Below are 17,524 nucleotides of genomic sequence, written 5' to 3'. Positions count from 1 at the left end.
ACCTGCAATAACTAAAAACAAAAATCAGTAGTATATAAAAATAAAACCAAATTTAAAACAAACATAACAGTGGGTTGCCTCCCACTCAGCGCTTATTTTTAATCATTAGCTTGACTTTTGGAGATATGATTTAGTTCGGATGAGAATGAGAACATCCAAGCAAGACGAACGATTGGCAGATATACTATTTTTACATTAGGGCGGATGAGTCGGCTTTCGAGGATCCTCCCGGTGACGACTATCGGTTCCTGTGGAACCCTGATATTGGTAGATTGCCCTGATTATCTTAGACGTGCCTTCAGGTTGCTAACCTTCTTCTTTTTCTTTGTGTTCGTTGTTTGTGCAGTTGACCATCCGACATCGGCCGCGTATCCAGAGGAATTTATTGCGAGCGCTCGTGAAGTTGCTTTGCTTCGTCAGGATAATTGGAATACGATTATTCAGGAAAGAATTCATCGGAGCGTCGACAGGATATTGAGAAGTAAATATTGCCCTCTTTCGTTCTTCTTCTTTCCTTTACCTTTTTTTTTTGTTTTCTAGGTTGTAGGGATTTGTTCCAACGAATAATCTCCCTTCATGTTTTCTCGTAGGAGATTGGGATTCTAGCATTCCCTCGGTTGGTGTCCCTGGTAAGAGGCGTCTGTCGCTTTTCACCCCGCGCGTACATAAGCTAATCAACAAAGCCAGGAAGATGAGGCCTCATCCGAATTTGAGCGAGCTGATAAGGGTTCAGCTGAATCTTCCGAGGGCCGATCCTCCGCGTCGTGTGTCGGCGCCTGTTGTTGAGAGTGCTCCGCCTGAAGTTCCGAGGGACGGATCCCCGGTTCATGTCGAAGATTCTCCGACTGAGGACCCTGCTGTAGAGGTTCAGCAAGTCGGAGCGGTCTCCGAGGATGCTCCGGTGATAACTCCGGATCCTTCAAAGAAGAAGGGAAAAAAGAGATCCCGACACGACTCTTCAGCTGAAGGGGATCAGGAGGACGGGCCTATCGATCGTCCGGAAACTGAGGGCCCTCCTAAGAAGAAAAAGAAAAAGGGGGCTAAAGCCGGCCAAGAACCGCTTCCACAGGAGAAGACCGGACCTCGGGAAGGCGAGGGAGATGATGGCGAGGAGGCGGTTGCTGAACCTTCGGAGGAGGCAGAAGAGGCGGTTGCTGAACCTACGGAGGAGGCAGAAGAGGCTTCTCCCGAGGCTCAGCTACAGCTGAATAGGAGAAAGAAGAAGACATGTCCTAGCGAGGGGAATGTCCGAAGTGAGGATCCACCGGCTCCAGCTTCTACGGTGGCTCCGGTTCAGCCATCCACTTCTAAGGCTCCAGCCGGACGAAGCTCCGTCCCGAGAAGAGGTCCTCCCGAGTTCCCGGATCAGGTGCGTTTCGAGTATGATGGGACGACCCCCCTTATCTATGCTCCGGACAAGTGCGCAGAGCTGGTGAGTCAGATAAACGGCGGCCCCCGGCCATTGCTCCTGAACGATCTCATTTTCAAGAAGGAGTATACTGATGCTGCTCAAGCCAAGCTTCGGGTAAAGGCTCATCTTTTCTTTTGGATTTAGCTGGAAGTGCAATTTTTTGTCATAGTGTTGATGGTGACTTTGATCTTTCGCTTTGCAGGGTGATGGGAGCATGAACTTCGTTGTGGAGTTGTACGATACCGAGCTCAAGGCGTCCCGTATCAAGCTGCGGCGCTCTGAGAAGCTGGTGGCGGCGAAGGATGCCTTCATCAGGAGGAAGAAATTTGAATGGACGGAGGAGACCGATAAGCTCAAAGTGAAGGCATCCCGTGCGATCTCTCGTCGGAAAGCCCAAAAGGAGAAGTTGGATGCCACTGAAGCTGCATTGGGCGCTGCTCAAGAGACCGTGGGAATCCTTGAGACTGATATTGCTCTGATGAAGGAGAGGGAAGAGGAGGCGGAGAAGGAACAGGCGAGAATCGTTGAGCAGCACGAGAAGAAGATCAAGCAGCAGGCGATGGAGATTGAGCGACTGAAGCGTTCTCGGGTCTTCGAGGTGATGCAAGAGAGGATTCGCGTTCAGACCGAGATGATCGCGAAATGCAACAGACGCTTCCGCAACATAATGGACCGGGAGAAGCGCCGCGGGCCTTTTGATGATGCGACTGCTATGTACAACCAGTCGTTTGGGACGAGATCTTGTCTCGAGGTTCTGTTGGAAGCTGGGCGCGACATTCCGCATGATACCATTGATATGTTCGCGGTTTGGGAGGAAGAGTACGATCAGAAGGCTAAGGAGCTCGACGTGGGAGAGATCCCGGAGGACGACCTCACTCTTTCTCCACTCGTATTGCCTTCTCCATATGTCGATGAGAGGGTGTTGCCTGGTCTCAACACCTTCGGTTCTAATGCAAGTCTGATCGATCCGGCTGATGGGGCTGCTCTCTCGGATTTGGTTGCTGAAGGTTCCGGAGAGCGGGGGCTCGGCGAGGGGTCTTCGCGAGCGATAGTATCAAGTGACGACCCTGCCGGTGTTCCAGCATCCGGGGGCCAGCTTGCGGAGGAAGAGCCAGTTTTGGACCCAGCCGAGAAGGGGTCTCCAATCCTTGTTGTGTCGGATACCTCCGCTGAGGACCGGACGGACGATCAAAACGAAGAGGAGGCAGCCGTTGATCAGAGGATCCCTCCCCCAATGGAACAAGGAAGTGGATTGCAGAAGTCGCCCGGCACCGATATCGAAGCTTCGACGGAGCCGAAGGGACGAGGCGAGGATGGAGAGCGTGGATCCGAAGATGGTGGAGCGGAGGCACAGAGGCTCGAGGAGCAAGAGCCCGGTGTGATCGATAATCTTGCTAAGGAGTGATCCAATCCACCTTCCTTCTCTTTTGTCTATTTATTGCCTTCGGACTATTATGTACTTTTCTTTTACGCCCGATGGGGCTTATTGTTTAAGGTTTGCAGTACTCTATTGATCCGCTTGTCGTTTCGTTTGACTTTTGGGCAAGTAATGCTTCTCTTTTAGGAACAGTTGATTAGTTCCGGCTTTTCGTTCAGAAGAATGTTTGTCATTGTTAAAATCTTTATCACTTCTTCTTTTGAGAATGTAAAGATGAGTGTAGACTCTTTTAGACTTAGAGGAAATTTCAAACATTGACGGTTCTATTGATTTCGAAGTAATTTCAAAGTTTTTGGTCGGCCATACCGTTGCTTTACAAATCACGAAATAACAGAGTCATTGTCTCGGGCACGCCGACTAACGGTAGCGACGCGACCATGTTCTCGCGAATATGTGTCTGATCAGGACGTATTCGTCGATGGGGGCGAGTATCATTATACGTTTGCGAGAGGACTGGGCCGAGCTCGCGTATAGATAACACTATGAGGAAACGGACCCTCGTGTTGTGGGATACTCTTCTCGGGGAAGGTTTGATTTTGTTTTTGGTTATAGCTGGACCAGTTAAGGCTGCCTACGTACCTCGAGTGAGTAAGAGTGACTGAATGGTGCACTTACTCGATTTCACGAGCAAGAGTGATCGAAGGATGCACTTACTCGTTTTTTTTTTTGTGAGTAAGAGCGACTGAATGGTGCACTTACTCGGGTTTTTTTTTTTTTTTTTTAGTAAGAGTAATTGAGTAGTTGCCCTATGGCTGGAAACGTCGTAGATGCAAGGAGTTCCAGGCGCGAGGTACCGCGTCTCCGTGAGAAGTCTCGAGTCGGAAGACTCCGAGCCGAATGACTTGTGTAATCTTGTAGGGGCCTTCCCAATTGGCACCTAACTTTCCGGCTTTCCCCTCTTTGTTGTTTTCGAACACTTTGCGCAGAACGAGGTCTTCGAATTCGAGAGGTCGGGATCGAACCTTCTTTTTGTAATAACTTTCGATCTGGTTCTGGTAATTCTGGATATTGAAGAGAGCTTGGTCGCGCCTCTCCTCGATGTTATCCAGAGCATCGAGTAGCATGTCTCGGTTGAGCTCGTCGTGAAGAGGTATCTTGGAACGTCGTAAGCTGGTGACGTTTACTTCGGCTGGTGCCATTGCCTCGACTCCGTATGCCAGCAAAAAGGGAGTGGCTTGCGTTGCACCTCGAGGTGTCGTATGGTGAGACCATAGAACGCCGTCCAATTCGTCTGCCCAGCATCCCTTTTTCAAGTCTAGTCGCTTTTTCATACCGTCTATGACGGTTTTGTTCGTTGACTCGGCTTGTCCGTTACATTGCGGGTACCTCGGCGTTGCAGTGATGAGACGGATTCTCCATCGCTCACAGAATTCGCGGAAGTTGTGCGAGATAAACTGGGACCCATTGCCGGTGACTATTTCCTAAGGGAGTCCATGGCGGCAGATGATGTTTTTCCAGACAAATTTTTGCACTTCTTTGTCGGTGACGTTTGCGTATGCCTCTGCTTCCACCCAATTGGTGAAATATTCAGTTAAGACAAGGATGAATCGCTTTTGCCGGGAGGTCGGCAACGGACCAATGATGTCCGTTCCCCATCGCATGAAGGGGTATGGTGCGGTTTCGGTCGGACTGTGGATTGTAGAAGCATGGCGTTGACATTTGTCGCAGTGGCGAACGTAGGACTCGCAGTCTGTGTTCATCGACGGCCAGTAGAAACCGACGTTCTTGATCTTCAGAGCGAGGGCTCGGCCTCCCGAGTGATTATCTGCCGCACCTTCGTGAGTTTCTGCCATAACGAGCCTCGTTTGCTCGCCGTGAATACACTTGAGGAGAACTTTCGTGGCGGTCCATCGGTGGAGCTCTCCTTCGGTGATGACGTAATGCACGCTGCGTCGCTTCAATCTCCTGGCTTCCCACTTGTCAGTGGGTAACGTTCCGTAAATGAGGAAGTTAATGAACTCGGCACGCCAGTCGGTCGTTTGATCGTCGTCAGTCATCATAGGGGAATCGTCGCTGACGGTCATTGCTTCGGTAGACGGAGTGACGATCCCACCCTCTTGGTGATCGAGGTCGGTGCTTGGCTTCTCGATGCGATGGATCGGAATCGTCTGCTTGACCTGATCATGAAGTTCGCTGCCGAGGGCAGCGAGGGCGTCGGCGCAGATGTTCTCCCCGCGGGGAACCTTGGTTAATTCGAAGAACTCGAAACCTTTGGCTAGATCTTGGACAATGCGAAGGTATGCATCCATCCGATCGTTGCGGACGTCGTAGTCACCGTGGTATTGACTTACGACGAGCTAGGAGTCACAATACGCGCTTAGGCGTTTAGCCTTGATGACTTGGGCGAGACGGAGTCCCGCGATGAGAGACTCGTACTCTGCCTCATTGTTGGAAGCGGTGAAACCGAAGGTGAAGGACTGTCGGATCAGTTCCCCGGTTGGCGACTGCAACTGGACGCCCGCACCTGATCCTTTGTTCGTGGAGGAGCCGTCCACGTGCAATATCCAGTTATTACTAGGTAGTATGAGGTCCTGTTCGAGCTCTGGTGTGAGCTCGATGAGGAAATCAGCAAGGACTTGTGATTTGGCTGCTGTGCGGTTCTTGTATATTATGTCGTGGGCACTTAGTTCCATCGCCCATTTGGTCAGTCGTCCTGACTGATTCGTGTTCTGCATCACCGTTCAGAGAGGCTGGTTGGAGAGAATCTCGATACTATGTGATTGGAAGTAAGGGCGAAGTTTACGGGCCGAGGTAACGATAGCGAGAGCCATTTTTTCAAGAGTCGGGTAGCGGGTTTCCGCTTCGGTCATGCGTTTGCTGATGTAGAAGATGGGTTTTTGTTCGCCTCGGTCTTCCCGAATGAGGTCACTGCTAACTGCCGAGGAGGTGACTGCAATGTAGAGGGATAGGATATCACCGACTTCCGGTTTTGCGAGGACTGGGGGCGTGGAGAGGTAATGCTTGAGCTGAGTGAATGCCTCCTCGCACTTGTCGTCCTAGACAAAGCGTCTGTTTTCTCGCAACAACTCGTAGAACGGAAGGCATTTGTCGGTTGATCGAGAGATGAATCTGTTGAGGGCCGTGATTCTGCCTGTTAAACGCTGCACCTCTCTGCTGTTCTTCGGACTGGGTAGATCGAGTATCGCTGATATCTGCTTGGGGTTGGCTTCAATGCCTCGCTGGGTCACTATGTATCCTAGGAATTCGCCCGAGGTGATGCCAAAAGTGCATTTGGCCGGGTTGAGTTTCATCCCATACTCGTTCAGTGTCTTGAAACAATCGCGTAGATGGTCAAGGTGATCGTTCGCGTGAAGTGACTTGACTAGCATGTCGTCGATGTATACCTCCATGGTGTTACCCAGTCTGTCGGCAAACATTTTGTTGACGAGGCGCTGGTAAGTCGCTCCAGCGTTTTTTCAGTCCGAAAGGCATGACCTTGTAGCAGTAGGTTCCTTGGTCGGTAATGAAAGCTGTCTTCTCTCGGTCATCGGGATGCATCATGATTTGATTATACCCCGAGAAGGCGTCCATGAAAGTAAGTAGTTCGTTGCCCGCGGTAGATTCGACTAGTCGATCGATATGGGGGAGCGGATAACTATCCTTTGGGCATGCCTTGTTGAGGTCAGTAAAATCGACGCAGACGCGCCACTTTCCGTTCTTCTTCTTGACGACAACCAGGTCTGCTAACCAATCGGGATACCGTACTTCGGTGATGGATCCAGCTGCGAGTAAACGGTCTACTTCCTCGTTGACTGCTTTCGATCGGTCGGGCCCGAGTTTCCGTCTCTTTTGCCTGATAGGTTTGAAAGTGGGATCAACGTTTAACTCATGTGAAGTTATAGTTGGGTCGATCCCCTTCATGTCTGAAGCCGACCAAGGGAACGTCGAAGCGTTGTCTCGGAGGAAGATGATGATCTGGGATTGCATTTCGTCCGAGAGGAACGCACCGATGCGTACGACCTTCGTCGGATCGTCGATGTCAAGCGGGACCTCGCGGATCTCTTCTTTCTGAGGATATACCTTATGGATAGGTTTGGATACAGAGTTAATAAGGGACGCGGACTGCTGGAGTTTCACTGTTGCAATGAGTATTTCTCTTGCGGCCTGCTGGTCTCCACGGATGGTTTGCTTGCTGCCGTCCTTTCCTGGGAACTTGACGCATTGGTGATAAGACGACGGGATGGCTTTTATTGCATGGAGCCAGGAAGTACCAAGGATCGCGTTGTACGGTGCTTTGGCTTGTATAACGGAGAACTTCACCGTCCGAACGACGTCTCCAGCGTGGACGTGGAGGCGGATAGTACCGAGCATCTGCTCTGAAGCTCCGTTAAATCCAGTGAGGGTTCGAGAGGATGGTTTCATGTTTTTTAGGTCAACGCCCATTTTATCCAACGTGTGGCGGAAGATAAGATCGACCGAGCTCCCGGTGTCGATCAAGACCTTGGTGACTTGGCACTCTCCGATCCCGATATCCACGAGGAGCGGGTCGTTGTTAGGCATATGGATGCCCCGTGTATCGGCGTTGGAAAATGTTATCTGATGGTCGTCTTCAATTGACGAGGGCCATCGTTTGGAGGTGACAGCTTGTCGCCTGTAATCTTTGACTGCTCTGACTGAATCGCCGCAGGGAGGAGACCCACCCATGATCACGCTAATCCGGGGGAAGCGACTTCAGCGCCGAGATTCGATTTGCTCCCTGAGATCAGTATTTCTGGCGTCGTCAGAGGTGGCATTGGGATGGCGCTCGTTTGCTTTTTCCAAATGGCGACGCAAGTCAGAATGTTTGGAACGGTTGAGCTTTATTCTCAGGTCGTCGGCCTTAGGGTTGAGGCTATCGCGTAGGTCGAAGACTTGGAAGGGGTGATCTGGGTCGACCCGCCGGGATTTGGATGCGCTATCGGTGGTGCTGAATTGCGGAGCTTTGGTCGATGGGAGAATCGCTGCAGCTGCGGCTTTTCATTTCAGCAAGGCCCGAAGGTCGGTCCCTTCTGCGTTGGTAGCGTTTACTCGGGGAGGAGTTTGCTCGGTCTGCTCATTGTCTGAAGAGTCGCTCATTCTGGAGAGGATGACTTCTACTCGTCGACGGTTTCTCGGCTGATCTTCTTCAGCCGATGAGTCGTCCTTGTCCTGAGCGTCATCTTCTTCTGCGTTGGCTTGAGTTTGTTTCTCTTTGGATTTTTGAGACTTCTTTTCTTTGTTTTTGCTCCAGCTCTTGCCGTTCTTGGGCTTTGGTTTGGGGGGTGGCTCGATCTCTAGCTTGTCGCTGGCCACAGACGATAAGAATTGTTTGTAGAGGACGTTGCACTCATTCGTATTGTGAGTATCGACTTTGTGATAGGCGCAGTATTTGCGGGAAGGGGGAGCTCCAGGACCTGAAGACTCGGAAGGCGTTTGGCTCTTCGGATCGTTCTCGGAAGCCAGGCGGTCATAGACGTTCCAACCCTTTTCCCGAACTACGGCGGCAGATGCGGGGTCCTCTTCCTCGGTGACGGCGTATGCGAAGTTACGCTTCTGGTTGCCGGATGAATGCTGCCTCGGCTCCTGACGGTTGTCACTCGTCTTGGCCGAGTTCTGCTTTGCTGCTGCGTCTTTCGTAGCATTATGTCGTCCGATAATCGCCTTCGTGTCCTCCTCCATTTTTATGAAGTTATGGGAACGTGCTATGGCATCCGCGAGGGATCGCGTCAGGTGTCGGTAGAGATCGGCTCGAAACGTGGACTTGAGATGAAGGGTGTTTTTCAAAGATTCGACGGCGATCTGGTCGGGGATGTCGATTTTTGAGACGACAGGCTTGAATTTTTCCATGAAGTCGCGGAGGCTTTGACCGTTGGCCTGGGTGAGGTTCCACAGATCGGAAGCAGTCGCTTCCTCGCGGGTGAACATGATATAGTTCTTTAGGAAGGCGGTGGAGAGATCGTGGAAGCTGTTGACAGAGTTTTCTTTGAGGCCGGTGAACCAAGCCAAAGCCGTTCCTTCCAGGGTTTCGACAAAGAGCTGGCAAAAGCCGGCGTCTTTCTCTTTGTCGGAGAGGTTTGCACGGCGCAAAGCGATGTTGAACGACGTGACGTGGACCGTCGGGTCAGAGAGTCCGTCGAAAGTCCGCAAACGGAGTTTGTCCATCTTCCGGAGCCTAACCCTAGTTATCTTCTCAGAAAAAGGGGTACGGAGAGACTCGGCAAGGACGCGCTCGATCTGCGGAGCAGATGTCGTCACGTGGTGGATCTGCGAGATGATGTCGAGGATGGACTGCTTGAGCGCCGCGAGCTCGTTGATGGTTTGCAAGTCGGAGACGCCGGGGGTTTGTTCCGGGGTGCGGTCGTCGGTGTTGGGAGCTTCATCTTGAGTAGGCACGGCGCCGGTCGTCCTCTCGGTGGCGAAAAGGTGTCGCCGGTATGCTGCCGTTGAAGCGTCGGCGTTTGCAGCGAGGGTGGCGATGAGAGCAGCGAGAGCGGTGAGCTGGTCGGTTACTGCTTTTTGGGCGGCGTCCTGTTGAGCTAGACGCGCCATGATGGTATCGATGGATGCTGGTGGTAGCGCCGGCAAGGGAGTCGCCGGTGTCGGGGTTGGAGTCGGCTCGCGAGCATCCTGCTCTTCGCCTTAAGTGGAACCGTCGTTAGTCGATCCCATTGTGAGGGACTAAACTCACCTCCTGATTTTAGGTCAGGTTAAGATTAAAATGAGAAGATATCGTGGGCTGAATCCCGTAAGAACTTTATAGGATGAAAGATGATTTTATTGATTCTTGATAAGAATTGTTTACAAGGAATGTTTTTGAGATTACAAAGAGATAATAGTGTTTAAGAGCTAATGTGTATGAATCGTAGAGAATGCGGATCCTTTGATTATTGTTTGATGTCTTCTTTAAATAGCCTCAGGCCCCCTTTGGTCGCTACCAACTGGTTCCCGAGATCTCCTCCGTGATTTGAGGGATTTGTAACAGCTCCCCTTTGACCGGGTCTTGCGCCTATTTATTTGTCCACGAGCTACCTCTTTGACCGGGTCCTGCGCCTATTTATTTGTCCACGAGCTACCTCTTTGACCGGGTCTTGTGCCTATTTATTTGTCCACGAGCTGCCTCTTTTCCTCGACCTCTCTAATGAACATCTTCAGCTCACAGCCTCCGGCTCAGTCTTAGCTGCTTCTGAGGATTTAATCCATGATGGGCATGTTGCGGCCCGTTATCATTTCTTGTTGTTTATTACTAGCTAGAGGGTCATATTTGGGCCCAATAGTTGCAGGTATTAACTGCTTCTCTCTCCACTTTCTCCTTATGAAGGATATGCTGGAGAATGAAATCCAGAGTGCTGAAGATGAGTATAATCGTTTGATGGCTTTGATGCCAGAGGCGACTGCTGCGTATGAAAAGGCGCAAGTATCCGACTTATCGGTTAGCAAGCTTCCCATTCCTCAATTCTCAGAGAGTTTAGGTACTTTCGAGGTTAACATGTTTAATCTATCCTTTTCCGGAGAGTATGGTTCTAACTTAGGTTTGGTGGGCCCTGATTCAGCTCCACTCGAGACGTCCCAGATGGGTGATGACAAGGAGGCAGATGAGGGAGATCCAGCCAAAGAAAGTGAACCAGTTGAGGGAGACAAGGATGTCGGGATGAGCTCCCGTGATAATGATGTCTAAGAGCTGCGGCTCTTTTTGAATTGTAATGTTGCTTTCATGACTTCTGTCCAATGGGCTTTGTTTACGTTTCAGACTTATAGCCTGAGGAGACTTTTAAACCTTGACTTGTTTTAGGGTCTTCTGAACCCTCGTTAGCCTGGGGAGGCTTTTAAACCCTTTTATTCAAATTTCGGTTTTGTTTTTCGTATTAAGTCATTTGACTTGGTTTGATCGTTTCTTGGATGAGATTGACTTTTGTCAAGTGGTAGTTTCGGTTAGGACATGTATCGTGATTATTAGATACAATGTCCAATGACTTATCAGGTCTCAAAGATTTTGAGTATATTCGATTACGAGGATCCTTAGAAGGAGTTCCTGAAACATTGAGATTAGCTCCGGGTTTTCAGGAACCTGAGCTACTCTGAAGACCTTAGGAGGGGGTTCATGGGAACCTGAATTCGTTTGTGGGATTTTAAGACCCATTGAAGTTTGCTTAGGATTTTAAGACCTTTTGAGATTTGATAAGGATTTTAAGACCTTTTGAGATTTGATAAGGATTTTAAGACCTTTTGGGATTTGATAAGGATTTTAAGACCTTTGTGGTTTCTAAGGATTTTTAAGACCTTAGATTTAGGTTTGTCGAAGTTTGATTTCGCCTGAAGGATTTTAAGACGTTCGAGGTTATTAAGGATTTTAAGACCTTAGGTCCAGGTTCGTGGAGACCTGAGTTTGTTGGAAGGATTTTAAGACCTTCGAGATTACTGAGCATTTTAAGACCTTAGGTTCAGGTTGGCGGAGACCTGAATTTGTTCGAAGGGTTTTAAGACCTTAGGTTCAGGTTCACGGAGACCTGAATTAATTCAAAGGGTTTTAAGACCTTAGGTTCAGGTTCATTGAGACCTGAATTTGTTCGAAAGTCAAGGTATCGAAGATAATTGCTTTATTGATAATAGGATACATGGTATCACAATAATCATACAATCGCTGTTTGGGCTATATGTTCTCAAACATATGCCCCCTTTTGCCATGGTGGAAAGAGTGTTAAAATGAGATTGGGGTTGCACTCATAACACAATTGCCTACGTACCCAGTCAAGGGGTCAAGCCTAACGTAATTCGAGGAATTTAAGTACCTAATGATAGTATTTCTTCAGATCTGTGGCATTCCACGATCTGATTTCAGGTACTCCGGTTTGCACCTTCAGGAGCTTATAGACGCCAGGTCGTACCACGTGGATAAAACCCGGTAAGGACCTTCCCAATTGGTTCCTAACTTCCCAGCATCTGGTTCCTTGGTTCCTTCGAAAACTTTCCTAAGTACCAGGTCACCTACAACAAATTGTCGAGGCCTGACTTTGGAATTATAATGTCGAGCCATCGCCTGCTGATAGTTTTGAATCCGAAGCAAAGCTCGGTCTCGTCGTTCCTCGATTAAATCGAGGCTGTCTGATAAGAGCTGGTCGTTAGCTTCGGGATCAGACGTACAGAGCTCTCGACGGAGGCTCCCAGTGGAGGTTTCCGCCGGAACGACAGCTTCCATTCCGTAGGCTAAAGAGAAAGGGGTTTCCTCTGTAGCCTTTCTCGGGGTGGTTCGACATGTCCAAAGTACTTCAGGTATCTTTTCAGACCAGGTTTTCTTGTTGGTCCCGAGGCGTTTCTTGAGGTTTGCTAATATTGACTTATTAGCAGCCTCCGCCTGACCGTTACCTTGAGGTCGTCAAGGTGTTGAGAAGGTAAGGCGGATATTCCACTTGTCGCAAAATGCTTTGAAGTCGCGAGAAATGAACTGTCCTCCATTGTCGGTTACGATCTCATATGGGACGCCGTGGCGGCAGACAATGTCTTTCCACACAAATCCTTCGACTTCAAATCTAGTTATCTGTTGGAAAGCTTCAGCCTCTATCCACTTCGTGAAGTAGTCTGTCAAGACCAAGAGGAAGCGTAGCTTCTGCCTTCCCCTTCCTGATGTTATGAGTGGTCCTACGATGTCGATGGACCACCTCATGAACGGGTACGGAGCGGATATTGAGGATAGTTTTTCCGCAGGCTGATTTATAATCAGTGCATGCCTTTGGCATTTATCACATGAAGAGGAGTAAACCTCGCAGTCAGCGATAATGGTGGGCCAGAAAATAGCCCTGTCTTTTGATTCAGATAGCTAGAGCTCTGCCTCCAGAATGGTTTCCACAGGAGCCGTCGTGCATTTCTTTTATAAGATTGATAGCATCGAGGCCATGGGCGCATTTTAGGTCAGGTCCGGAAATGCTTCGTTTATGGAGGGCTGACTCGATTATGCAGTATCTTGCGCTTAATGCTTTGAGTTTTCGGGCCTCCCACTTATTGGGGGGAATCTTACCCTCCAAGATGTACTGCATGATTGGTATTCTCCAATCCTCTCTCCCAATGATTTTGTCATGAAGAGATGAGGGCGGGTCTTGTTCAGGTCCCTGAGTGTCGTGACCTGATGTGTCTTGTTCAGGTCCCTGAGTGTCGTGACCTGATATCATATTGCCCCCGGAGATATTGGTCGGATTAGGCTCGAAGGAGTCTGAATTCTGAGGAATATCTCCAGTTCTGGTGTTGTTCTCCGGAGTTTGGGTCGTTTCTTCGGATGCGCTTTCAAAAGCAGAGCGACTCCTGGTCCTAGCTGCGCAGACAGGTGAATCCGAAGTCTGGATCTTGCCTCCGGAGGTATGCTTTTTAAAGCTACGAATTCTGGTTTTTGGGAACCTGTACGTTGTGAGAACTTGGGTTGCTACCGTCTGGGGGTAGCTACCTTCCGTTTGCTCTTTCGGCTTGCTATCGATCTCAGCTTTGGTAGCTATGTCGATACTTGGTTTTTCGATTCCCTCTACGGGTATGATCCGTTTTACGAGGGGGTCTGATGTTGACGCTAGAGCAGCCAGCGCGTCTGCTGAGGAGTTCTCTCCTTGTGGGATCCTCGTTAGTTCAAATCTGTTGAACTGCTCAGTGAGGTTCCGGACAACTTCGAGGTATGCCCCCATTCTTTCGTTCCTTGTTTCATACTCGTCGTGGAATTGGCTACCTACTAGCTGTTAATCACTATAAGCGTTCAGCTCTCGAATTCCGAGGCTTAGGGCGAGTTTTAATCCTGCAATTAATGTTTCGTATTCAGCCTCGTTGTTAGAAGAGCTGAATCCGAGCCTGTAGGATTGTTCGATGGTTTCTCCAGCTGAGAAGGTCAGCCTTAGGCCGATGCCGGAACCTTGTCTTGACGAGGCTCCGTCAACCTACAGACTCCACCTCGGAGCTTCCGTTTCCAAGTCTAGTTGTTCGGAAGCTAGCTCGATTATGAAATCGGCAAGGACCTGAGCTTTTGCTGCTGCTCGAGGTCTATACTCGATATCGTATTCACTGAGTTCTATTGCCATTTAGCTAATCGTCCTGATTGGCTAGGGCTGTGCAAAATTGTTCGCAATGGTTGTGAAGTCATTACGACGATTGAGTGCGATTGGAAATAAGGTCGCAATTTTCTGGCAGCTGTTACGACAGCTAGAGCTAGTTTTTCCATAGTAGGGTATCTAGTTTCGGGGTCTATCAGACTCTTGCTGGTATAATAGACAGGTCGTTGCTCGTTTTGCTCTTCTCGTACCAGCACACCACTAACTGCAGCGGTTGACACAGCGAGGTACATATATAGTGGTTCTCCCATTACTGGTTTGGCCAAGATGGGAGGTTCGGAGAGGTAAGCTTTCAATTGCTTGAAGGCTTCCTCGCACTTCTCGTCCCATAAGAACTTCTTATTATTTTTTAGAAGTTTGTAGAATGGGAGGCACTTATCGGTGGACCTGGATATGAATCGATTTAATGCTGCGATTCGTCCAGTCAACCTTTGTACCTCTCTGGTTGTCTTAGGTGACGGCATTTCCAGAAAGGTAGCTATCTGTTTCGGGTTGGCTTCGATTCCTCTTTCGGTTACGAGGTAGCCTAGGAATTCGCCTGAAGGTACTCCGAAGGTACATTTAGTGGGATTGAGCTTCATATCGTACTTGTTAATGATATCGAAGCATTCCCTTAAGTGGGAGATATGGTCTTCTCCAGCTGAGGATTTGACTAGCATATCGTCAATATAGACCTCCATGGTTTTTCCGAGTTGCCCAGCAAACATCTTGTTTACTAGCCTTTGATAGGTAGCTCCTGCGTTCTTTAACCCGAATGGCATAACCTTGTAACAATAGGTTCCTCGTTCGGTTATGAACGCTGTTTTTTCCTGATCCTCAGGATCCATCATGATTTGGTTGTATCCTGAGAAGGCATCCATGAAGGATAGGAGTCGATGGCCAGCTGTTGCTTCAACCAGGCGGTCGATGTGAGGTAACGGGAAGCTGTCTTTGGGAAAAGCTTTATTTAGGTCGGTGAAATCTACGCAGATTCTCCATTTCCCGTTCTTCTTTTTTACTACTACTGGATTAGCTAACCAGTCGGGGTAATGTACCTCTCGAATGGACCCAGCTTTCGTAAGTCGGTCGACCTCGTCGTTAACAGCTTGTGCCTTTTCTAGGCCTAGCTTGCGACGCTTTTGTTTGATCGGTTTGAAAGTGGGGTCTACCTTCAGTTTATGGGTGGTGACGTTCGGATCTATACCTTTCATGTCATTGGTAGACCATGCAAAGGTTTTAACATTGCTTTTCAGGAAGTCGATGAGCTCCTTTTTGTCTCAAGAGGTAGCTCAGATCCGATGCTCACCTGTCTTTCAGGATTTGAGTCGTCGATGCAAACTTTTTCGGTGAGGTTCTTGGGAGGACCTCGAATATTTTGTTGCATTTCGCGACCCTCCTGGATCTGTAATTGCTATTGGGGGGACTTTTTGAGGATTTCAAATCCTCCCAAGTAACAGATCCTGGATATCTTCTGGCTACCGTGTACGGTAGTTATCCCTTCAGGTGTTGGGAATTTCACGCATTGATGATAAGTCGAGGCTACTGCCTTCATTTTGTGAATCCAAGGTCTTCCCAAGATCGCATGGAACGGGGAAGGTCTGTCGATGACTACTAAGTTGGTCATTTTCATTATTCCGCCGCTATGATTGGGAGCTTGATAGTCCCCAATGAGGTAGCTGTTTCTCCAGAGAAGCCTACGAGATTAGCTTTTTGGCCAATAATTTCGTAGTCGTCTATTTCCATCCCTTTTAGGGTGCTGTAGAAGATAAGGTCAACAGAGTTTCCTGTGTCTATCATGAGTTTAGGGACCTCGTATCCTGCGATGTTCAGGGTGACAATCAGCGCATCATCGTGAGGTCTGCCAAGGTTTGAGGTCTCGCTTTCCCATAAAGAAATCTTAGTATTGGACTCGGGGTTAGGTGGCTTAGGTCCAGTGTTAGACACAGCCTTCCGTACGTGATTCTTAATGGAGTTGACGGAGTCTTGACATATATCTGATCCTCCAAGGATACAGTCCACCCTCGAGTCGGGGCTCGATTGAGGGGACGGTTTGCTCAAGAGAGCTTCGACTTGTAAACTTTTTCCTTGGGGGAATTTTCCAAGAATCATATCGACTCTTTTCTTGGGAGCTGGAGGTGGCGAATCGGTCTCCTTCTCAGGTGACCTCTCGCGCTTTGGAGAGGTGTTTCTGGGACCTCTTTTCTGATAAGGTGGTGGCTTTTTAAGGTCCACGCTCTTTATTTCTCCGGCTGCGAATTTAGCTGCCAGTTGTCGTTGGAGGTCCCAACATTCCTCAGTTGAGTGCCCTTCTCGATCGTGATAAGAGCAACGTTTGTTTTTATCAAAGCCTTTTGACCAGGGAGTTTTGTTTGCTGCGGCGACAGGTTTCTCTTCCTTGTCCTCCTCGATTGCATAGGAATGTTCTCCCTGAGTTTGATTGTTTCGGAGGTTCCCCCTTTTATGAGGTCCCTTTGCCTCAGAGGATTCACCTTTCGAGTGATTTTGAGGTTTCTTGTGGAGTTTATCCAGTGCAGCTGTCTCTTCCTCCAAAGTAATATATCTAGTGGCTTTATGAAGAGCATCATCGATAGTTGGAGGAGTATTGAGTGTTAGCTCCGACCAGAACTCCGATTTATACCATAGACCTCTTCTAAGGGCCTCGATGGCGACTTGGTCGTTGGGATTCGAGAGCTTAGTTCTCACCGCTCTGAATTTCTCGATGTAGACTCGTAGCGAGTCCCCCATTCCTTGTCTGACCTTCCAGAGGTCGGCCTCAGAGGCTTGCTTCAGGATATGGGTCGAATACTGCTTCATGAAGGCATTAGTTAACTGATCGAAGCTGTCTATTGAGGCTGGTTCGAGACCAGAGAACCACTCAAGAGCTGTTCCAACCAAGTTTTCGGCAAATGTCCTGCAGTAACCTGCTTCACATTCTTCTTGTGTAAAATGGGCTTTCACGATAGCTAATCGAAAGGCTCTCAAATAGGCCTTTGGGTCAGAAGTCCCATCATACTCGGGAATTCTAATTTTTTCGTTTATCCCTAATGTAAGAACTGGCAATTCTGTCAGTGAATGGAGTTCCACGGGTTTCTTCAATCAAGCTATCGATTTCGGGAGCTGAGCTCGTTGCCTTGTGGACTTGAGCTCCCAATTTTTGGAGAGCTGCGTGAGTTCGTTCCATATATCTGCGAATAGCCTCAGGTCCCTCTAGAGGAAGGACAGTCGGGTCATCATTAGGTACCTGTCGAACAGGCCCCTGATGGAATCATGTTCGATCATTTTCCCAAGTGCCAGGTGGTCTGATTTGCTCACTGGCCCTTGGGTTATTTTGACGAGTTAGGTTAGTGGGGCGAGTCGTAGGATCAACATCCGTCCTTTGATGTTCATCCGGATTCGTGTTTAGGTTTCTGGCATGAAACACCGAAGCTGACGTTATGCCCCCGGACGGATTGGATACTCCTTCTCCTGACCTAAGAATAGGTGGTGGAGGAGGTAAGCGAGTGCTCTGACCAGTAATCTGCTCTGGTACAGAGCTGGTTGATGCTAGGTTACTTCCCATAGCACTGGTGAGAGGCGGGCTAAACACATGAGTTGTCCTAGTGTGAGGCGTTTGGAAAGCAGGTGCCTGTTCTCCCGAACCAGTGTTATCAAGGGAAAAATCTA

The 17,524-nt window shown here is 49.1% G+C and overlaps 2 protein-coding genes across 2 annotated transcripts; one reads left to right on the top strand and one right to left on the bottom strand.

Moving 5' to 3' along the window:
- Nucleotides 1-204: 204 nt before the first annotated feature.
- LOC108824827 (uncharacterized) lies at nt 205-2,816 on the top strand. The gene is made up of 4 exons (XM_056994792.1): nt 205-244; nt 347-481; nt 591-1,525; nt 1,614-2,816. Exons 1-4 carry the CDS (start codon nt 205-207, stop codon nt 2,814-2,816), a joined length of 2,313 nt encoding a protein of 770 aa, XP_056850772.1.
- Nucleotides 2,817-6,203: 3,387 nt separating this feature from the next.
- Nucleotides 6,204-7,493, bottom strand: LOC108824829 (uncharacterized). The gene has a single exon (XM_018598207.1). It carries the CDS (start codon nt 7,491-7,493, stop codon nt 6,204-6,206), a length of 1,290 nt encoding a protein of 429 aa, XP_018453709.1.
- Nucleotides 7,494-17,524: the final 10,031 nt, after the last annotated feature.

Source organism: Raphanus sativus, chromosome 9 (genome assembly GCF_000801105.2).
Source record: "Raphanus sativus cultivar WK10039 chromosome 9, ASM80110v3, whole genome shotgun sequence".
Taxonomy (NCBI): domain Eukaryota; kingdom Viridiplantae; phylum Streptophyta; class Magnoliopsida; order Brassicales; family Brassicaceae; genus Raphanus; species Raphanus sativus.
This window is presented reverse-complemented; position numbering and strand designations above follow the sequence as displayed.